At 37.1% G+C, this 24,202-nt stretch overlaps 1 protein-coding gene across 3 annotated transcripts in view; it reads right to left on the bottom strand.

Annotated features, from left to right (window-relative positions):
• Window positions 1-1,949: 1,949 nt before the first annotated feature.
• The window catches only part of PPP1CB (protein phosphatase 1 catalytic subunit beta), a 28,994-nt gene continuing 6,741 nt past the window's right edge, over window positions 1,950-24,202 (bottom strand). For all 3 annotated transcript variants that reach the window (XM_028140188.2, XM_028140187.2, XM_008162278.3), the window contains 7 exons: window positions 21,450-21,581; window positions 18,898-19,128; window positions 14,024-14,128; window positions 12,230-12,301; window positions 10,829-10,980; window positions 5,937-6,071; window positions 1,950-3,812 (listed from right to left, as the gene is read on the bottom strand). In XM_028140188.2, the coding sequence (XP_027995989.1) occupies window positions 3,708-3,812; window positions 5,937-6,071; window positions 10,829-10,980; window positions 12,230-12,301; window positions 14,024-14,128; window positions 18,898-19,128; window positions 21,450-21,581 (932 nt within the window). In that variant the 3' untranslated portion in view covers window positions 1,950-3,707. The remainder of the gene's footprint in view (window positions 3,813-5,936; window positions 6,072-10,828; window positions 10,981-12,229; window positions 12,302-14,023; window positions 14,129-18,897; window positions 19,129-21,449; window positions 21,582-24,202) is intronic.

Raw genomic sequence — 24,202 nt, 5'->3', positions numbered from 1 at the left:
GGACCCTCCAGAACTCCCGCCCATCCGGAGCGAGGCCGGCGCGGGCCAATCAGCGCACAGAGACCGCCCTCGGGGGCGGGGCCGGCCTGAGGGTGCGCGCGCCGCGCCCCACGCGCCCGATCACGGCGGCCCTCGGGCCTTCTGCCGTTACCCTCGGGGCAAAGCCAAACGCCACGACCTCCCGGGTGCCCTCAGGCGCCCGAATTTAAGCCAAGCCTTTCTCTAGGGCACGTACCAAAGTGAGGCTTGTATTAGCAGAGCCATTTGTCTGCTATGTTAAAATAATCTTATGGACAGGCCCCTTAAACTACACTAGTAGGAGGTGTGAATCCCTCGGCTCTGAGAGAAGGGCTAATGCTTTCCTCTCTGTTAAATCTGTTCGAGGTTGTGAGTTCTTTTTGGCCTCATCTTACTTAGCCCTTGGTCAGGTGCCGAGGATGTGGTCGATGCTTAATGTTTGTTGAGGGAATACAGCAAAGGGTTCATCACAGCTTTTTTTTTTTTTTTTAAATATATTTTATTGATTTTTCACAGAGAGGAAGGGAGAGGGATAGAGAGCTAGAAACATCGATGAGAGAGAAACATCGACAGACCGACGCTCTATCCACTGAGCCAAACCGGTTTCGGCTCATCACAGCTTTTTGGTGTTTCCTGGGACTTTCCTTCCTCTCCCCTTCTCTCTCCCTAACGGGTACCTGCGTCCGCCCCACCCCACTCACCCTGCCGTGGCTTGTCGTGGCCATTTCCCCCACGGCGGGACACTCCCGAGGCCGTGCAACACGTCTACCATCGAAATGGTTACGCGGTAGCTAAGTGGCACTTGTTGATTAACATTATGAAGAGCAGAGTGATACAACTTTGGGTGTGGACTTACATGGATTAGTTTATGTCTTATTTAACTATTATTAATTTTATAAGGGATGCCGTCACGTCAAAATCCCTTTAACCATGTTTGAGCTCTCCAGGGAAATCTCCTAGCAAAAGGGACATGGTCCTTCCAAGTGAACGCCACTGGGGTGGTCGGCGCAGCTCCGATTTCAGGGAGAGACCCACAAGAGAGGAGTGGATTAGGTCGGGGTAGCAAGAGCAGAGTCAGCGTGACCACCTCCCTTCTCTAAACACGTTTTCAGCATAAATACGTGAAGAAAGAAATGGTGAGCCCTGGCCCGAATGGCTCCGTTGGTTGAGCATCCTCCCATGCACCAAGAAGTCTTGGTTCAATTCCCAGGGCGGCACCTGCCTGGATTTCGGGCTTGATCCCCAGTAGGGGGTGTGCAGCTGATCAAATGTCTCTGTCTCCCTCTCTCTAAAAACATTTTTAAAAATCAGAGAGGAAGGACACTATAAATTAGTGACACTAGAATTACAGGTTATTTTTCTCCTAAGGAATGAAGTTTTGTTTATTTCAAGTAGCAGTGTTACCTAGTAAATATCTGTAATAAACAAATTATGTATATGTTAAAGTGATTTTAAGGCTGCTTGAACATTTAAACATGGTAAGTTCCCATCCTTTAAAATGTAGTGACCAATATTAATTGGCTTAATTAGTGACTATTTTTCTATAATCAGAATTGACTTGGATAAATTATTACAAAACTCCAGCAAGGAGGATCTAAATTAGTTATTTTGATTAATACTGACATTCATAAAAGACTGCCGTTTCCTGCCAAAGGCTTATTTTCTAGACCCACTTCACTATGACTGCTAAGAGTGCATCTAAAATTCTATTAGAAATTGCTCAACCCTCACTCTAGTGAGGAAGATATTTGAATCACATTAGATAAAAGCTTGTGTGAACTAATATAATACATCATATGCAGTACATGAACACCTTCAGAGAAGGACCAATTCAATATATGTAAAAGACCCTGAAATCGTATTTGAATAAAATATATCTAAATGTCTCATTGTAAAGGGAAAAAGGGAATAAAATAACCAGTCAGGCTTCATATCAGTTAGACAATTTTACTAAATGAGAAAACTACATTTAAAATGTGCTTTAAAACAAAATGGAATTAGAAAAAAAGACATATGCATTTGAAAGAACGTTGCACTGAGCTGAAAATCAAATCTCTTGCAGTAATACAATACACCAATTCATAAAACGTAAGTTAACAGAATTCTCAATTTAACATTTTTAACGACAATATTAAGGTCAAGAATTTCACATCTATGGTAGCACACATAAAAAGGGCATTATAAATATGATGTCCGTCCCTATGAACTTACAAATTTGACAATGCTCAATAAAAGCTTTTAGAATCACATCGAAAAGTATCGCACCCAAAAATCACAAATCTGTGTCCTCTAAGTTCTCCTTATAAAATCTTTATGTTCACTTTTCTAGTCTTGCCATTTGTTAATGCTAACCCTTAAAGGGGGGGGGGGGAGGGAGGGAGAGAGAGGGAGGAAGAGAGAAGGAGAGGGAGAGGCAGAGGGGGAGAGAGAGAGAGAGAGAAGAAATGCTGCAAAAAACCCTTGATCATGTACAGAAATTATTGCTACTATAGTTCACTACAAAGCATGTCTATACAATATCATATGGACTTTGATCATGAAAAATCAGAATAAAAATCTCTAGTGACATAAGCCTTACAATTGTATACAACATTCACATGGCATTAATAGACTGTTAAGCACCCAATACCCATAGTTGACAGAATATCCCACTGACCAGCATTCATTTAAATATGTCCTTCGTACAGAGAAAGGGAGTCAGCTTTCCAAGGCTTATCAAAAAAAGGATTCCCATGTTTTATGGATCTAAACACAAAAAAACAACAAAAACCCAAAAAACAAAATCGATGCAGGTGAGAGTGTTTCCAGAAAGTTAAGCATGCCAAAAGGTGTTTCGTGCAAATTAAAACCTAAAACAAAGGTACCACATAATCACATTACCAACTAGGTGGGTAATACTATATGAACTTTATCTTAAAGTTAAATGAAATGCTACTGCACAATACAGCATCAATCAGTTAAAAATTAGAGTGCACAAATCCATATCTGTGGCAATTTCTGTATGAAGCAAAATATTCACTATCAGCTATAATGTTTGCCCAGTCAAACTGTTGATTAAATCACTGGATTGGACAGTTTGCATACTTTTAAAATATCAACCTCTAAAATTCCTTTTCACAGCAATGAAGCATAAGCTTTCTTAGTAAGATTAAACAGGTACATAAGTAACTAAGCAAGAGAAAATAATAGTTGGTGAATGTCTTTAGAGCTCGTTCCACATTTCACTTTTAAAAATGTTTAGGGGAAAAAATTTAAAATATTTGCCATTATTCTAGCAAAAACAAACAAACAAAACAAAACAAGCCCAAAATAATTAAACAACCAAGCAACACTAAAACCACATTACACAGATGGATCATCATGCTTTCATCTGATTTAACGATCACATCTAGTTTAATTGGGATGCTTTTCAACTTTAAAAACTGTGATAAGTGAAGATGTAACTTTAATGGGTAATTTTGAATTTGGATTTAACTTTGCTGAATATTATAACAGAGTATACTTATTACAATACAGTGTAGCACATCTTTCTATTAGAAAAAAATTTAAGATCCTTTACCCGTCTCCTTAAGTTAAAGGTGTGACATCATAAAGGGTGTCAAATGGCTGGATGGTTTTACAGTGCACACTTATATATTATGAAGTATGTCCTTAACAAATCTGATGGTTTCTTTACACAGTTCCTTTCTTCACCTTTTCTTCGGTGGATTAGCTGTTCGAGGTGGAGTGACCGGACGTCCTGAATTCAGTCCACCATACTGGTACTTAGCTTTCTTTTCAGATGGTTTCAATATCTTAAAGTAAACAATTTATTAACAAAGTTATTCTTTCAAGTGCAGTAAGTTTAAGAATATTACTGTTACAACAGTGGGTGTTTTTTTTTTCTTATTCAATAAATGGCAGAAATTATAAAGTGCAATAAAAATGTAGAAAAAACAGCAAATTTCCACAAATATTTCTCACATTTTAAAAAGTTTGCAAACATCTGAATAGTGCAATTATATCATTCCATCAATAATTTACTAACAAAAGCATGAGTATATGAAACCTATCAACTACCATTCCTTAGTGAGGAAAATACTCTGGCTTTAAGAGTCAAAAAGACCTAGGTTCTCACCATAATTCTGCCACTATTTAGAGGGTAACTAGTCACAAACTCTTCACACCTTAATTTTTTTTATGTGTAAACAGATCTTTTCATTTAAAAAGCAGCTTTGAGGAAGCATTTGAGATCTTGCTCCCCAGAATATGCCATCAGTGTGGCTCAAATAAACTCATAAAAATTCAAAAACAAAAACAAAAAACACCCCAAAACAAACCAGCTTTATTTTTATATATTACATATCATAAAGTTCACCCATTTAAAATGTATAAGTCAATGCTTTTTAGTATATGTATTTACAGAGTTGTAGAGCAACGGCTATAATCTAATTTTGTCACCCCAAAAGAAATTTTGTTCCCATCCCCTATTCCACTCCCCTACTTACTCTCCCTCCTTTAACTCTAAACAACCACTAATCAACTTTCTTACTCTATTGATTTGTCTTTTCTGGCTCTTTTATATAAATGGACCTGACAATATGTGGTATTTTGTGACTTGCTTCTTTGTTTTTAAGATTTATGTATGTTACAGCATATATCAGTACTTCATTATATTTAATTATCAAACAATATGCCATTTTGTTTATTCATTCTTTAGCTGATTGACATTTGGGTTGTTTTCAACCTTTGGCTACTATAAATAATGTTCCTATGCATATGCATGTAATTGAATACCTATTTTTAATTCTTTTGGGTGTATACCTAGGATTAGAACTGCTGGGTCATACAGAAAAACTCCATGTTTACTGCACCATTTTACATTTTCACTATCAATGTACATTTTTACTATAGATGTATGAAAATTCCAATTTCTCTACATCCTCAGCAATACTTGTTACTGTCTTATTAAAACTGTATTCATTCTGGTGGATGTAAATAGAGCTTTAAGCTCATTATAGATTGAAAATTTCAATATTTATACAAAAAATGCATACAAAAGGCTTATGAAATATTTCTTAGAACTATTCAAAGCATCATAGTGCCTCACTGAAAAATAATATATTAATTCAACTCCACTATGGTGACTATTGAAGGATATGGCCTGGTTACTACCCTTAAATTGTAAGTGAGAAGTCAAAAATTTACACTCAATTATGCTAGTAGTTACAAACAGTATAATATAAAAAGAGGGATGGTCTACATAAAAAGAGGGCATGTATCTTCAGGGATATAAAATAACCTCTGCAAAAACAAAGTATCAAAGTTGTTTTGGTCTATCAACAAGAATGATTTTAAGTAGCATGTTAAAGTTCTTCACTTTTAAAATATAAATGTTTCTACACTTATAAATGGGTACTTTAAAATTATTTGGAAAGCTTTTTCTTAGGTAAATACTCTGTTATTTTCATCTGGGTTTATAAACTCGGTCTGTAAAACCCTCAATACTAAGGACCCTGCACTTGCCTGTGCCTTTCCCTTCCCTCTCAGCTTCCCCCCATGCATTTTACCTTTGCCTTTCTTTCTCCTAAGCTCCACTTGCCCTTCTTTGGCTTCTATTGTTTCCTGAGCCTATCTAGCCCAGCTGGCTCACCTCTACTACCTCTGTAACTTTCTAATTAAACTTTCTCTTAAAATTTTTTTGGGAAAAAATGACTGATATAACTTAGGTTCCCTAACACTCTAATATCTGATATATACCAAAAGGCCGAAACCTTTGTGAATAAAAACAGAAATCTCTACTGAGCCTATGCTGAGGTTCACTTCTTAATAAAACTGATTTTCTACACTGGCTCAAGGAAAGTATACCAGTCTAAAAGAAAATTTCTTCTGACAATACTTTTATTAATTATATTTCCAGTTATAAATTTATATTATACCTGAAATGAACACATCAAAGTTTCATCCACACTCATCATTCCACCAGCATTATCGAATTCACCACAGTAATTTGGGGCTGAAAATAGGGTCACCAATTGTCGTTTAGCAAAAAATTCATATCCATCTTCCACCACCTGTCAAAGGAAATGTCAAAAGGAAAAAACATGTAATTCTCAACCATCTAAACTCACTGAGATTAATGTAACAAAGACCTAAAAGAAAGCACACCCCGTTTTGAAAGCTTGATTTTTATTCTTAAACTGCCTTAGAATATTTTAATTAGTGTGCTTTTTCTATGATGGTCAAGATTTAGCTTACATGGTATCATAATAAATTTATGACTATCGCCAAAACCGGTTTGGCTCAGTGGATAGAGCGTCGGCCTGCGGACTCAAAGGTCCCAGGTTCGATTCCGGTCAAGGGCATGTACCTTGGTTGCGGGCACATCCCCAGTAGGGGGGATGCAGGAGGCAGCTAATCAATGTTTCTCTTTCATCCATGTTTCTAACTCTCTATCCCTCTCTCTTCCTCTCTGTAAAAAATCAATAAAATATATTTAAAGAAAAAAAAATATCAATGATGAGAGAGAATCATTGAAAAAAAAAAAAATTTATGACTATTAAGAAGTTTAGAAATCATGCCATTTCCAGGGCTCTGCATATGCTAATGTATATGCAGAGTGTCTACAGGGAGCTGAGACCCTAAGCACTTCTTAGATGATGGCATTATAATCCAACTATACAATCCTTAATTCAGTGAACAATAACCAGACAAGGAAAAACAGATTACGGCAAGGTTTTTCTTGCTCCACTTTTAAATTTTATGTTAGTATTATGTAGCTACACATAATGCTCTACTAAATTGAACTTAATTTACACAGATAATACTCCTAAAAAATTAGCTTGTTATAGGTTAAAATTTTAATAATTAAATTTTCTTTAATAATTTAATGTAATTTTTAGAATTTATTGTCAATTTCTGAGTGAATTAATTTATTATTTCTCAGCTTTACAATTTGAGAGGTAATGATACCTACACACTTAATATTTATTTATAATGGGAAAGAATACTGTTTGAAGTCTTTTAGGTACCCTTGATTAAGCAACAATTATCCTATAATACTTGCTAAGAAAGCACCTCCAAAATAATTTTGTTTTAAAATAATTTCTTAGTATCAGGTACATGCTCATGATGTAATTATCTCATGGTAGAATTTAGATATTAACCTTTTCTGTTAATACCCTGGCCACCTTATCTACTCCAGGCTCAGCATGGTGCTTGGCACTCAGTACATCCTTTTAGTTCTTAGTTTCCTTGTTCACTTGTTCATTCAATCACACATTTACTGAAAGAACAGGTTTGTTCCTATAGAAAATATTTGGAGTTTGTGTTATTTCTCATCACAAGTCTCTTAATATTAGAGATAATATGTGTTGTGTATTGGTTTGATATGATTTCAAATCCATCTGTTTATGACAAAAATGAAGTTTGTAAGAGTAATCTATTGACTTCAGAGAGGAAGGGAGAGGGAGAGAGAGAAAGAAACATCAATGATGAGAAAGAATCATTGATCGGCTGCCTGCTACATGCCCCCTACTGGGGATTGAACCTGCAACCCAGGCATGTGCCCTTGGCAGGAATTGAACTTGGGACCCTTCAGTCCACAGGCTGACGCTCTATCCACTGAGCCAAACCAGCTAGGGCAGTGAAGTTGTTTTGATATAAGAATGAGGTAAGCTCTTTCAGGATGTCATGATCTCATCTGTTGTCATTGTTAAGCACTCAGCAGCTCAGCTGCTATGGGACGCTGCTGGGGGCTTAGCAAAAAAACATTTGCCCTAAGCCAATTTGGTTCAGTGGCGAGAGCATTGGCCTTCAGATTCAAGGGGTCACAGGTTTGATTCCAGTCAAGGGCATGTATCTCAACTGCAGGCTCTAGCACCAAGCATGCAACCTGTGAGGGCGCAGACGGCAGGCAACCAACTGATGTTCTCTCTCACATCCATGTTTCTCTCTCTCTGACTCTCCCCCTCCCTTTCACCCCCCCCCCCAAAAAAAAAAACACAATGGAAAAACATATCCTCAGGTGAAGATAAACAACAAAAAGTAATTTAAAAAACATGTAAAGAAGCAACTATGGCAAGGGAACATTTAAACTATAAATACCCAGAGTTTGTGAAGACCATGTGAGAGTTCCTGGATACTCTGCTGACCTAAATAACTCTCTTAAGGGCATTAGCTCCTCTCCTGGTAGAAGCTTATCAGCAGGGAGAAAGCTGTGCAGCAGCCCCCACAAAGGAGATCATCTTACCTGTCAACCCTAGCTCCACCATTGCCTAGCAACACGCCCTAGTAACAAGGGACTTTTACTTGTCACTTCTCCTTGGCTAAACCATCTCTCCTAAGCCTGAGTACCAAGCAAGTCCTATAAAGGTACACTTCAGTTCAATTAGAACTTTATTACTTTCTTTCCCTTTGCCTGGTACAACAGTGTGTGTAATCTATTATTGCTTTGGAATATGTTATTTTATTTTTTTTAGATTTTTTCAAAACTGATTTTTAGAGAGAGGGAGAGAGAGAGATCATCGATGTGAAAGCAAAATATCAAAACATCACTGCCTCCTTCCTGCATGTCCCCCTACTGGGGATTAAGCCAGAAAACTGGGCATGTATGTGCCTGACTTGGAAATCAAACTGGTAACCTTTCAGTGTGAAGGAAAACACCCAACCAACTGAGCCACAAGGGACATAGCGAATGTTATTTCTTTAAAAAAAAAAAAAGTATTTTATTGTTTTTTTACAGAGAGGAAGTGAGAGGGATAAAGAGTCAGAAACATCGATGAGAGAGAAACATCAATCAGCTGCCTCCTGCACACCTCCCACTGGGGGATGTGCCCACAACCAAGGTACATGCCCTTGACCGGAATCGAACCTAGGACCTTTCTGTCCTCAGGCTGACGCTCTATCCACTGAGCCAAACCGGTTTCGGCGAGAATGTTATTTCTTTATTGGCTTATTAAGATCCTCTATAGTATTGGCTTGTGAAATTCTAATTCCTGCAGTGAACCTGTGTTAAATCACTGACAAAGATAATCTTGGTCTCTGAGCATAATTTGCTGCCCAACACAAAACAATATTTTTTTAAATAAGCACAATAGGACTTTGGAGGCATCTGGAAAAATGACCGCACAAACTATGGTATTCCAGTAACCTACTTTTAAAATCATCACTTAAAAAAAAAAAAATAAAGACCAGTGAATGGAGCTCTAAAGCTGAGGGGAAAATAAAAAAAAAAAGAGTATAGTGGGTATTTTGTAAGGAAATTTAGCAACTCTGACCTCTTAGCTAACGGAAGTCTTAAATGAGAAGCCAGTCACCTGTGTTTATCATGTAGAATCACAAAGAATTAGTCATGTGTCATGGGTATAAAGCCCCAAAGAAAAGGGAGGTATTGTAGAATAGCATAAACTTAATAAATTTTGCTTTAACAAGAAATAACAAGGAGTCTTTAAAAAACATTATATTTACAAATTTCAAACACTTTTAGTACTTTCAAAAAAGTAGGCCAAAAAGGTTTTTAAAAATGCTTCTGGGCCCTAGCTGGTTTGGCTCAATGGATAGAGCGTCAGCCTGCACACTGAAGGGTCCCGCGTTCGATTCCGGCCAAGGGCACATGCCCGGGTTTCGGGCTTGACCCCCCAGTAGGGGGTGTGCAGGAGGCAGTCGATCAATGATTCTCTCTCATCATTGATGTTTCTATCTCCCTTTCCCATCTTCCTTCCTCTCTGAAATCAATAAAAATATATTAAAAAAGTAAAATTAAAAAATGCTTCTGAATGTATTTCACAGTAGTTATGTTTTAGAAAGCATGAAGCTTTGTATATTAAACTGTTAAAATAAGCTTTTAATTAATTGCTTTATTCAACAAACACTAAAAGCATGGTATAATATGTAATTTATATGGCAGTGAATATTGAAAGATTAACAAGTCACAATCCCCTCCTTAAAAAGTGTACAATTTAGTGGCAAAGGATATAAAAACAAGTAAATAAGCAAATAAATGAATAAACCTAAATTATATATATTCATTTTATAATGAAAATTCAAATATGTACAAAAGTAAAGTTAGTAAACTCCCATTTACTAACCATTGATTTAATAATTATCAACATTTCTTTCATTTAGTCCCCCCCCCCTTTTTTCTGATGTGTTTTGTTTTTTTTTAAAAAATATATATGTATTTTTTGATTGATTTCAGAGAGGAAGGAAGTGGGAAAGAGAGACAGAAACATCCTGCACGCCCCACACTGGGGATTGAGCCCACAACCTGGGCATGTGCCCTGACAGGAATTTAACTGTGACTACCTGGTTCATAGGTCGATGCTCAACCATGGAGCCATGCTGGCCAGGCTCTGCTGATGTGTTTTAAAGCAACATTTCTGATATGGACATCCTTCTTATATAACAATAATGGCATACCATCACAGCTAAAGCAGTTAACAACAATTACTGGATTTCTAATACCCCATCTATAATCAAATTTCCTCAACTTTCTAAAAAATGTCTTTTTACAGTGTGGTTGGTTCTTATCAAAATCCCCACAATTCTTTAGTTATTATCTGTAATATGTAAATATCACATTATAATGGGACCAAATATTTCTAGAAAGCTTCAGACAAACACTGAAAAATTTATTAAATTGCAGTATAACTGCAAAAATATATTATTTTGAAACATTTCCTCTTAAAGTGTGAGAAAGGGTTAACAAATCATTAAACTATTACTTGTGAATACAAGGTACAGGCTTCACCTCTCAGTTTCCTCAAAAATAAAAGTAGACTTGTGTGAAGTTAATAAATATTAAAATACACAAAAGTTTTATATTTCATACCTGATGAGCTCGACAAATCAAGTCTAAATCATGACGATTTAGAAATTTACTGACTACATCAGCTCCAAAAGTGAAGGAAACACCACGATCATTTTCTCCCCAGCCTTGCACATCCTTATCTGGGTCAGACCATAGCAAATCACAGAGCAAACCTTTAAAGAATAAAACCAGCAATGAATAAAGCAAAACAAAGTTTATAAAGTGAAGTATACCTTCATCACATTTCTTCTCCTATCCCCTTACCCTTTAATAAACAGTAACAATTTCTTGCTTCTGGTATCCCAGTTTATCAAATTTAGCCATTCTTTATTAAAGCCCCATACGAATATAATCATCCCTGGTTTCTTAAGGTAGTACTTTCAACCCTTTCCACATAGAGGAAATATGTGTATGTCTCACTCTAAGAACACACACAATATATGGAAAAGGCTGTTCATCTTTAGTATGTGTTTTCTCCATATTGATAACCAAGTAACACACAGCATTTAATGAATAGTCCATCCTTTCCTTACAGAGCTACCTACACTGTCTATTTCTGGGTGCTGTAGTCTACTCCACTAATCAATTTTACTTATCCGTGAGCCAACAACACACTAGAGTTTTTATTTATTTTATTTTTATTTTTTAAATATATTTTATTGATTTTTTACAGAGAGGAAGGGAGAGGGACAGAGAGCTAGAAACATCGATGAGAGAGAAACATCGACCAGCTGCCTCCTGCACACCCCCCACCTGGGGATGTGCCCGCAACCAATGTACATGCCCTTGACCTTGAATCGAACCTGGGACCCTTCAGTCCGCAGACCGACGCTCCATCCACTGAGCCAAACAGGTTTCGGTGACACACTAGAGCTTTTAAATAAATCTGTATTTGGTAGGGTTCTATTATTTATTACATAAACCAATTCTACTTCCACTAAATATAATTAAATTCAAATATGCCAATCCTATGTAATAAAAGCCTAATATGCTAAGAGTCCAGTTGTCTGTTCAACCAATCAAAGTGTAATATGCTAATGATATACTAAGGCCGCTCAACTGCTCACTATGATGTGCATTGACCACTAGGGGGCAGACACTCCAACTGGTAGGTTAGCTTGCTGCTGGGGTCCAGCCAATGGGGACTGAGTGAGATGAGCCGGACCTGGAGCCCTCCTGTGGTCCCTCCCTGGCTGGCCAACCTCCCACATCCCTCCCTGGCCCCAATCGTGCACCAGTGGGGTCCCTCCGCCTGGCCTGTGCCCTCTCGCAATCCAGGACCCCTCAGGGGATGTCGGAGAGCTGGTTTCAGTACGACCCCCGCAGGCCAGGCCAAGGGACCCCACTGGTGCACGAATTTGTGCACCGGGCCTCTAGTAATTTTACATAAAACAATTAAGCAAACATCTCTATATACATAACCTGTATCAGGGACATCAGTGGGTCTCATAATTCTCCGAATCTGCTCCATAGATTGCAGGTCTGGTGACAGTCCTATAAATAAAAACATGAGTCAATAGTACTGACATCTAAAATAATTTCACCCAAACAAAAAAACATATTTAATTAAGTAGATTCACTATGTGAAATTAAAGACATTTAAAGTGTTCCTTTTAATATTTTGTTATTAAATAGAATCCCATTTTGATATAACAGAACATTATAATTAGCTTCTCCACTCTTCCCTACCAGGGAATGAAATTCGCTTTCATTTCAAAAAATTTCCCAAGGAAAGAAATCCTACCACTCTTCTTCCTTTCCAACCATTCCCTGTCCTTCATAGGAACATACTCAATTCTAATCTTTCCAACCATTTTGCCACTTATCACCTACTCTTAAACATACTTCTAAGGTAAAGTGCCCCACTCTGTCCCATTAGACCTTCCTATAATCCATGCCAACATGCTCATTATCTTCACAAAAGCATAACTGTTGAACAGAACGATAAACATGAAAATACTTTGTAATCTTTCAAGCAGTACATAGTACAGCCAGTATTTCTCTTTGGTAGACAATCTAAGCATTATCACAAAGAATGAACCTAAATATTCATACTCCTTACTGCTTGCTACACTTCTATTCTTAGCTATGCTAATGTGCAAGAGCTACAATTTCTTAAATGTTTAGTATCTATTGTAAAATGTTTCAATTAATACAGAGAATTATGTACCATAAGAGAATAAACTACTTATTTTCTCAGGCCTAGAAAAGTGCATCTATCTTTTTAGCATTGTCTTACTTAATTTTTCCCACATATTGATAGAAAACTAATTTTCTTACAGTATTTTCATTAAATTACTTCCCTGTATAAAAACCCAATATGGCTATCAAACCATTCAATAAACTCCTTTGCTCAGTATTCAAATCTCTATTATCTGATCCCATCCATCATTCCCCAACATGTACTTGACATTCTAGACAGGCCAGTCCTCACTCATTTCTTGAACTAAACAGAAAGATTGTCTTATGTTTCCACCTCTCCAAAACCTGTCTCCATAACATTTACCCAACAATTCTCTCCTTTTCCTGACTACTCATAATTACTGTCTAAGTACTTTGACATAAATTCCTTTCATTACTCAATATCTGTTTTGAAAGTATATATTTTATCAATAGATTTTTAAATTCCTCAAGATAGCCAACTCATATATTGGCGCCATATCTCTATCTATATACTTATATCTATCTATATATTTTCATGGCATGTAGCCAGATGCTAGAAATGTATTAGTTTTTCAAATAAACTTTCAAAAATCAAGCTTTTTAAACAAGTCATACAGAATAACAATCTACCAAAAATTATTTTTAGGACTAAAGCAGACATATTACATAAAGTCTAGAACTCTTGGCATGTGGGAATATTAAATTATGTTTGGATTCTGATAAAAGGCAATAATAAAGGCAGGAAAACAATGATCCTCTTATTTTTACAGATAGTAGGGGCATCTTCCTGTTACAACTGAGGCAAAAGGATGATATTTTTAAAAACAAAACTATGGTTATCCTCCTATGTGAAATTCTTTAAAGATAAATACTAAATTTTCATTTTCATTATGTATAAATATCGTAAATTTCTATGTAGTAGAAGAGATTTTAGCCATGTTTAAAACAGTTTTAATCACTTGAGTTTTCACAAAAGCACTGTTTAAATATTATAGGTCTCTTCTAAATAATAGAAGAATAAGAAAAACCCATAAGGTAAATTTAGTAGTCTACCTCCATGACAACAAAAGATCTTCTCATCCACAATGGCGGCTATCGGCAGACAGTTGAAACAATCAGTGAAGGTCTTCCACAACTTAATATTAAACCTTCGTTTGCCTAAAAAAGAACAAGCAAATAGAATAATACATTTAAACTGTTCTCATTAGTTATCTTACAGCCACAGGATTATGAATGATTTCAATTTTCTTTATGTTTATCTAGCACTTTTTTTCTATAATGAACAAGTGCTACTTGTATATTTTAAAAATGGTAATACATTTAACCCTTTGCACTCAGATGTCGAGTGTGACTCGACATGGTTAGCAGTAGAATAAAGGAATCGAAAAAAGCAAGCGAGTGCAAAGGGTTAAAAAACATTTACACCTTCAGTAAAGTTACAAAGACTTCAAAGATTGTGCTAGGTGTTCTATGAAACAAATACATCTAACACTTGTCTTTTAAGATCACTGTAACATAGCAACTTTGAAGAGTCTAATAGACTATTAGTTTATTTTTTCCACTCAATATGTATACTAGTTACATATCTAGCCAAATAAATAAACAGAAGCAAAAGGGGTGCCTCTGGACATTGTCCATTTTAACTCGAATGCACTGAGTAATACAGCATAAACTTATTACCAATAAAGGAGAACGTCCAAGTGCTTAACTGGTATTCACTTTTGAATGAATTACAACTTGGCACTATAGCAAGTATAAACAGAGACAGAAGCCAAAATTTTCCTTTAGTCTAGCATAAAAAGCTACAACAAAGACAATCTTAAGTGTATGTTCACCTTTTTAGTGTTACTCAATTTCTCTGAATTTGGCAATAAGTTGCAACAACTAACCCAGGGAAGGGATGAAAGACGCAAACATAATTTCCTATGGTTTTATGCCTTAACCTGTCTCTCAATGGTAAGTCTAACTCAAAGCAGTGCTTGTAAGCTGTTCTCACATACATTATTTCATTTTATACAATTTCTTTTTTTTTTAAAATATATTTTATTGATTTTTTACAGAGAGGAAGGGAGAGGGAGAGAGAGTTACAAGCATCGATGAGAGAGAAACATCGATCAGCTGCCTCCTGCACACCCCCTATTGGGGATGTGCCCGCAACCAAGGTACATGCCCTTGACTGGTAATCGAACCCGGGACCCTTCAGTCCGCAGGCCGAGGCTCCATCCACTGAGCCAAACCAGTCAGGGCCATTTTATACAATTTCTATCCTGAGGATATTCAAGCCTGTATTTTATCTTTTAAAAATATACCTTTATTTCTGATGTAGCTTTAGAAAAGAGGTTATAGTTCAATATACAACAACCCACTTTCTGTCTGCTGGTCTGATTAAACAATTGAAACTACATACGACTCCTCAGAAATAAAAATCTATAATAATAAAAGTATAATATGCTAATTAGACCAGACGTCCTTCCGGAAAAAGCTGGGGCTGCCAGGGAAGCCCGGGTCCCGGGTGCCTGCCAGCGGCCCGAGGGAAGCCTGGGTCCCGGGTGCCAGAGGGAAACCGGTGCTGGCAGCCAGGGGAAAGAAGGCCTACTCTTGCATGAATTTCGTGCATCGGGCCTCTAGTACAATATAAAATCAAAGAATCATTCTGATTAAAATGTAAACTCCATGAAAATAGTGATTAGAATACCTTACAATATCATCCTTGATAATACAACAGTACAAAAGAACCAGTCTTAAAAGAAAGAAAAAAGGAGATACTGCTCAACAAAACTATTAGTAAAACCACTTTGGCAATCATTATAACATTATCTAGTGAAGTTAAAGATATGCCTATACTTGGCCTGGCAATTCCACTACCAGGTATTCATCTTAAATGGTACTTGATGCTGCTGCCAAATCCTGAAACATTTTTGAGGGTCATAGTGATTCGGCAGTGAAATCAGTTGCTTTTTGGCTTTCTCCACTGAGGATTCAGCCTTCTCTCAATTGCTAAGTAATCACTCTTTCCAAGTTTTACTTTCTCTCTCTTTTTTTTTTAACTTCCAAGCTTATGCATTAAAATTCCCTTTCCTATTGTTTTAGGAGAGTTACAGAAAGAATTAAAGTAGGTGAATGTGTTTAATCAACATTTTTATTTAGAAGTTCCATACTTTTTACATTATATATCAAGCTCTTACGCACTGTTCTCAATGACTAACCTTTCTCCCTATTGTACATCTGTCATTTCTTCTACTGGAGTCTAAACCATCCAATTTTGATGTTGAAAGATTGAAATATTTATCACAAGATGGTTAATAATCAAGAGGGAATTAGAATGAGGGTAATTTTTTAAGTTTTATTTTTTCTTTTTTTCTTATAAAAGGGTAATATGCAAATTGGTCATGATGCCCTCATAGTAACAACCGAACAGCAGGTTGCATGGGGCGATAATGGCTGGCAGGGGGGTTAGCGAGAGACGACCAAACGACTGACCAGCAGGCTGCGTGGGGCGACCAGGCTGGCAGGGGGGGCAGTGAGGGGTGACCAGGCCAGCAGAGGGGGGCAGTGAGGGGCAACCAGGCTGGCAGGGGGGAAGTTGAGGGTGACCAGGCCAGCAGGGGGCCCAGGTAGGGGTGATCAGGCAGGCAAGCAGGTGAGCAGACCAGCCTCTATAGTAGTTAGGAGCCAGCGGTCCCGGATTGTAAGAGGGATGTCCAACTGCCGGTTTTGGCCTGATCCCTGAAATAAGCCTGAAACGGCAGTCAGACATCCCCCAAGGGGTCCCTGATTGGAGAGGGTGCAGGCTGGGCTGAGCGGACCCCCACCCCTGTGCATGAATTTCTTGCACAGGGCCTCTAGTGTCCTAATAATATACTTGTTAGCTGAATGGTCCTTTTGACCATTCAGTGGCTTGTGAAGAAAGAGAGTTAATACACCATACATTTAATACTCTGTTCATGCTTGATATACTTGCCAATTTTTCGAAGACAAATAAGGGTATAGATGATTAAATGAATGGCTGGTAAACTCTATACACTTGAGGCCAGTTTTCAACTGGTTAGATACTTGGGATTTAGAATTTAGGTGAATTAGCTATGAACAGTCCTTACAGTTTTATATCATTCCTCATAGGCCCAAAGTATTGATCATAGCAACTATACCACTAGGGCATGTCCACACTGTGGATTAGGGAAGGGGAGTGTGTTCAGATCCAAACTATCTTTAGAAATGCAGCACAGTGAGAGGCTGACTGACTGGAATTCTAATATTGTAGCAATTCCAAATTGCCAGATTCTTAAAGGAGTTACCTGAGAAAACTTGACAAACCAGTAAATTCACATCAGTATTTACTTTGATGATGCTTAAAAGGAAGTAAAGTTATATTAGAGACTAGAGGCTCAGTGCATGAAATTTGTGCACGGGTAGGGTCCTTAGGCCTGGCCGGCAATCAGGGCCCATCGGGGCCTTCCGGGTGCTGGCCAGGGCCTTCCTTTGTTCTGCGCTGCCCCCAGTGGTCAGTGCACATCATAGCGAGTGACAGAACTCGCGAGGGGACACTTTGCATATTAGCCTTTATATGTGTAGAAGACAAGATAGCATCTGAGCCTTTTCAAAATAAATTATATTTTGGAAAAAGAAAAAAATACATATTCGTGGTTGAAGTTCATAACATATAATTAAGTAAATGTTGAATCAGTTTATATCCCTACCAGTAGTGGCTGAGAGTATCTTTTTCTGTATCTTGGTCAATACCAGGAATTAACAGACTTTGTCAAGTTGATAGGTAAAAAACAGTACCAATTTAATTTATTTAATAGTTAAGCTGAAGATTTTTTCTATATTTTTGCCCACTTGTATTTCTTCTTTTATGACATACCTATTCATGTTTTGTTGATTTTTTAAATTAATTTGTAAAAGCTTTTTGTATTTAAGGATACTAACCTTTTGTCTACAACACATTACCCATGGGTTTTTTCCCTAGTTTATTTTTTACTTAAGGAATCTTTTCAGTGATTGTTTAAAAGTTTTACATTATGTACTGTCTGATCTTACATCCGAGATCATCTGTCTTGTGCACTGCTGCATTCTCAGTGTATAGAATAGTGCCAGACATGTAACACTTCCTTAAACCTTTGTCAAATAATGATTATATGAACTAAAGAGACAGGAGTTTAAATAGGACTCTACCATATTTAAGGATAGAGAAAAAAAGCAAAAATAGATTCTAATGGAGAACTCAGCACTGAAAAACAATAAATTCAATTTGAAAATTATTGTAATTGGTTCTAACTTGTAATTAACCAAATATATGTTTACTTTGAAATGCTAAAAAAACACACCACAAAAGACCAATTCAATTGTAATGGGATAATTCAGTAATGACACTTGGAAGCAGTACCACACAACAGCAAATCAGTGATTTCTTACTGCCAAAAAAAGTACAACAATAAGGATACCCCAGAATATTCAGTATCTTTATCTCTCTAATTTATAGGTATAGACTAACATCCTAAAATAAACTTGAACTTTTAAAATAATTTCATAGGATGCCTCAATATTTCTTTGACAAAGAGCCAGTAAGATTTTCTGTTATATCACAAGAATGCTGAGAGCTAAAACCTTAATGGACACTAGAAAACCAGAAGCTACTGTCTGTAGTAACCTCTATTCCACTTGGATATTTTACTATGTAAGCTAATTACAAAAGGTCCTTTCAGCCGAACAAGCTGCAGTCAACCTGAAAGAGATCCCAAGGAACCAATTTAACTAGTAACATTTTCCAGTTTCAGGTTCCTCTTCCATGAAAGGTTCTCTTCTTGGGCTTATGCTTAATATATCATATTTTTTTTAAAACTCTAAATTGAAAGAACTCTTTTTAAGTAAAAAAATTATTAGGGACTTTTTCCATTAATAAAAAATAGGTTTTTATTTTTACTTACATTCATCATAGAATCCATAAATACGATTGATGCTAGCACACTCATGGTTTCCTCTCAAGAGAAAGAAGTTCTCTGGATATTTGATTTTATAAGCCAATAGCAAACAAATGGTTTCCAAAGACTGCTTTCCTCTGTCCACATAATCTCCTAAGAAAAGATAGTTGGCTTCTGGTGGAAAGCCTCCATATTCAAATAATCGCAGTAAATCTGTATACTGTCCATGAATATCTCCTAAAAAGAGAAAAAGTCAGCTTTAGAATATTTGGTTACTGTTGTACAATCACCTTGTATGAAATGATTCCTCATGTTTACTCCCTTGTGTAATCCTCTCCCTTGAGTGACTTGCTTCTAATAAAGAGGATATAGCAAAAGAAAGAGGGGCTGTCACATCTGAGATTGTTACAAAAGATTGTGACTGCCCTGATTGGTTTGGCTCAGTGGATAGAGTGTCGGCCTGCGGACTGAAGGGTCCCAGGTTCGATTCCGGTGAAGGGCATGTACCTTGGTTGCAGGCACATCCCCAGCGGGGGGTGTGCAGGAGGTGGCTGATCAATGTTTCTAACTCTCTATCCCTCTCCTTTCCTCTCTGTAAAAAAAATCAATAAAATATATTTTAAAACAAACAAACACACAAAAGATTGTGACTTCCATCTTGCTTGTACTCTCTTGCTTTCTCTCACTCTTAATGATGAAGCCAGCTGCCTTCTGGAAAAGCACACATGGCAAAGAACTGAAGGAGGACTTTGGCCACCTGCTCAGTAGGAACAGAGGCCCTCAATCCATTAGCACATAAGGAACTGAATCCCTTCCCAGTTTAACCTAGAAATGACCACAGCCTCAGATGACACCTTGACTGTATCATCTGGGGAGAGCCCTAGAACCAGAGGGCCCAGGTAGGCTGGGTCCAAAATCCTGACTCACAAAAACTGTGAGGTGATAAATTAATGTTGTTTTAAGCAATAAGGTTTTAGGGTGATTTGTTATACAGCAACAGAGAACTAATACAGTTAATCTTATTATCTGGTAGTTAAATTTAGGTCCTATTGTTATACCAAATAGCAAGACAAAATAGTAAGAACTCAAATAGATCACTAAGAAACATGCAAAATAAATTTTTTAAAATCCTCACCCAAGAATACATTTTTCATTGATTCTAGAGAGAGAGGAAGGGAGAGGGAGAAAGAGAGAAACATTGATTGGTTGCCTCCCATATGCACCCCAAATGGCGATAGAACCCCCAATGCTTCAGTGCATGGGACAACACTCCCAACTAACTGAGCCAGACTGGCCAGGGCCAGATAAATTTCTGCATATAGCAAATAATCCTTAATTGAGCAAAAACTGATAGTTAAGTCCATAAACACTATGTCTTAATCACTAACAGCCACTACCAAGAAAAACTGCATTATTAAACCAAAAGCCAGCACAATACATTATTTATACCATTTCCAGCTGTTAGATGAACTATGTAAAAATGTGATCACTCCACTTAAGGTCTTTAAGTTTTTGCTTTTGGCCAAAAGCCATTATAAGACTTAAAAGAACAAACTGTAAAGTTACATAATTTCAAAATAAAATGATCACAACAAAGCTAGAATACCATGAACATTGCCATATTGACACTAATTCTGTACCTGTTTTTAAAAATATATATATTTTATTGATTTTATACAGAAAGGAAGGGAGAGGGATAGAGAGTTAGAAACATCAATGAGAGAGAAACATCGATCAGCTGCCTCCTGCACACTCCCTACTGGGTATGTGCCCGCAACCAAGGTACATGCCCTTGACCGGAATCGAACCTGGGACCCTTGAGTCCGCAAGCCGACGCTCTATCCACTGAGCCAAACTGGTTAGGGCTGTACCTGTTTTTTTTAACTTGTGCACCGACATGCTTATTTCACTACTTCTTTAACATTAGATAATCAATTTTTTGATATTTTTTCAATCTGATTATCATTCAGGATTTGATTTTGAATTGCATTTCCCTCACTACTAGTGAGATTGAGGATCTTGCATATATTGGCCATTTGAATTTCTTCTAATATCTGACTCTATTTTTTTGACTGTATAGCCTTTTCTTATTTATTTATAAGAACTCTTTTATATAGTGTGAATAGCAATCTTTTTATCTGTTGTATATATAGCTAATATCTTGTAACTTGTCATTTCAAGAAAGTTTCAATTTTTTAAAAGATATATATTTTTATTGACTTCAGAGAGGGAGGGAGAGAGAAACATCAGTGATGAAAGAGAATCATGGTTCAGCTACCTCCTGCACGCCCCCCACTGGGAACCAAGCCCACAACCCAGGCATGTGCCGCTGACCGGAATCAAACCCGGAACCCTTTAGTCCGCAGGCCAACGTTCTATCTACTGAGCCATACCAACCAGGGCAAAAGTTTCAATTTTTATAGAATTTTATAAAAGAAAACCTATTAGTCTTTTCTTTTATACAAAAACTTTAAAACGTTTTCCCTAGATCTTCAATGTAAATATGGGAGAAAAACAGATTCAAAAGAGATTGTTTCCAGCTTTACCCATTTACTTACCACAAATTTTCAGCGGTGCTTCCAATTCCAAAAGAATAGGCTGACTGAGAAAGATCTCCCGAGACTTGATACATAAGCCCCGAACTTCTGCTTCAGTCATCTGCACAATCTTTCCTGGACGACATCCTCGTACTGATAAACAATGAATAAACGATCAGTTTTCTAAAATTTATCCATAAAATAATATTTTAACAGGCAGAAAACTATCAGAAAACCTGTTAGGTCCTATGACTAACAGTAAGGTTATTCTATGATCTTTTGCTTCTATCTCCATTCTTGTTAGTTCTTGATGCTCCGGCAAGTTGCTACCATGGAAATGCAGCCCTCTTTGTTCTTCAGTGGCTAACTTGAGGCCTCACAGCCCTAAAATGATTCAGGGACAGCACCTGTTGAGTGTCTGGCCTATTCTCTCAGCAAAGTCTTGCATTTAATAATAAAATGCCAAAATAGCATCGTTAAGAAGCTGTGGCTATGAAGAAAGGAAGATTAGGAAAAGCAGCTGTCAGGTGATTTAGCTTCACACACTTCTTGGAATATTATCAGCAGTCCCAAGAATTTTATCAACTAATGTCGGACGTTGGGCACCATTTAATGCCGGTGGTCTTGATCCGGCATCTAGAAGGGTTCAGCAATCTGGAGAAGGGGCTGTGCATAAATTAATAAAGAGTCCAGAGATGAAACATAATTTTGAAAGGCATTTGAGGGCCTCTGTTCCTGGGGGGTGGGGGGGGGGAGGGGTTGTAGAGGAGCCTGGCTAAAGAAACCAAGTTCTCCTCGTCTCAGGACCCCTTGCTTTTTATTAATATAAATTGTCCTAAGGCAAGGTGGAGATATACACATCAAAGGCCAGGGTTTCGTATACAAATCAATTGCCAGATAGGTGGAGTTAACTCCCGGCTGTTCAGGTGTTTGGCCAGGAGGAGGCAATAACAGGTAGATTAAGATGCCCTGAGCTGTCTGGCAGTAAACAATCATCCTTTTCAGGTTTGGGGAAATGCCTTTAGCCATTCGTAGCAGGCGTTAACATATGTGACTCAGCCCCTGTTGAGTCCCCAAGTTCCATCAACCTTTCGATGAAACTCCTGCAATCATGACATGCTGGAACTGGCTTCCGGCAATCAACTACCACTTCTATTTTCCAATCAAAACAAAACAGATTTTCAAAGGTGCCAGCCAGATACTTAATAAATTTTAATGCATTATTATTTTTATAATAGGCATTATATTAAAAATTCTATAAGCTAGTTAGATGAAAAAACTTTTCACATGAATGAGAAAATAAAATTCATTAACTAATATGGTTTCCAGTAACTTCTGAGATGGAGTGGGGAGAAATGGTGCATGGGAGTTCCTTATTTGTCCTAATGAGTTGAGCTTGTAATAATTTCCTCTCATTACCTTCTCTACTCACTTTCCCTTTAACCTCTAAATATACTGCTAGCACCCATTCAATCTTAACTGGGAAGACATTTAAAAAAGGAAAACATAGGCTATATCTTTATATACCCCTACTATTCTCCATTTACAATTAAGGCCACACATTTAAAAAAATATTTTTATTGATTTCAGAGAGGAAGGGAGAGAGAGAAAGAGCTAGAATCATAAACAATGAGAATTATTGATCGGTTGCCTCCTGCACATCCCACACTGGGACCGAGCCCACAACAGAGGCATGTGCCCTGATCTGGACTCCAACCATGACCTCCTGGTTCATAGGTTTACGTTCAACCACTGACCCATGCCAGCCAGGCTAAATTTTATCTTTCAATAACCACCTGTTACTTTCTCCAGCAAGTTCTTATTAATACCTGCCTTCTCTAAAATAGAAAGGATGCCAAGAAAAAAAATAACTAATTCTACTATCTATCATATCTGCCCCATCTTTAACATTTTAATTTTAATTGGTTCTACCCTACTTCCACACCTAATAAAGATTTACTCAAGGATACATACGACTCAATAGCAAAGTGCATTTAAATCCAGGTTTCCTATATTGCCTAAATTTTTCTGTATGATAAATGTCAATTGATTTCAATATACATGGTGTAGCAAAAGTAGTTTACAGTTACTTGTATGGAAAATAATACAATAATTAATAAGTAATAATACAAGATAACCTATAACCAAGGTTACTCTATCCAGCAAAGTTATCATTCAGAATCAAAGGACACATAGAGCTTCCCAGACAAGAGAAAGCTAAAAGGAGTTCACCACCACCAAACTAATAATATTATATGAAATGTTATAGGGCTTTCTTTAAGGGGGAAAAAAAAAAAGATAAAGTATGAACAATAAAATGGCAATAAATACATATCTAAAAAACAAAATAAGCAGAATAAAAAATAATGCAAGAATAAACTCTATTTTGTGTACTCACAACTATAAACCTACTTTTGCCCCAGCCTGTATTTTGCACGTTAAGTCTACCTTTAGCCAAAAAAATTATATAATTTTTACAACTGGCTAAAATGTGGAATTTTAGTTTTAAGTGAAAGAATTAGGCAGTTGCCATTGATTTCAATGTACCTGAAGTCTGTCTGATAGGAAAAATTAATGTGGTTTCAGAGTCTACAGGTGGCCTTCAGGAGCCGTGTATAATAAATCCAAATGTCTATAATATTGTGTATGTACATGAACATACATATTTTCCTGAGAAGACCCCTGGCTTTCATGAATTCTCAAAGGGGTCTGTGAGTCATCTTAAAAAATCATTCCAAGTACACTGATAAGCAGATAATGATAAAAGGGTAAAG

This window comes from Eptesicus fuscus, chromosome 16, assembly GCF_027574615.1.
Source record: "Eptesicus fuscus isolate TK198812 chromosome 16, DD_ASM_mEF_20220401, whole genome shotgun sequence".
NCBI lineage: Eukaryota > Metazoa > Chordata > Mammalia > Chiroptera > Vespertilionidae > Eptesicus > Eptesicus fuscus.
Note: the sequence above shows the minus strand (reverse complement) of the source record. Positions and strands in the feature narration are given on the sequence as shown.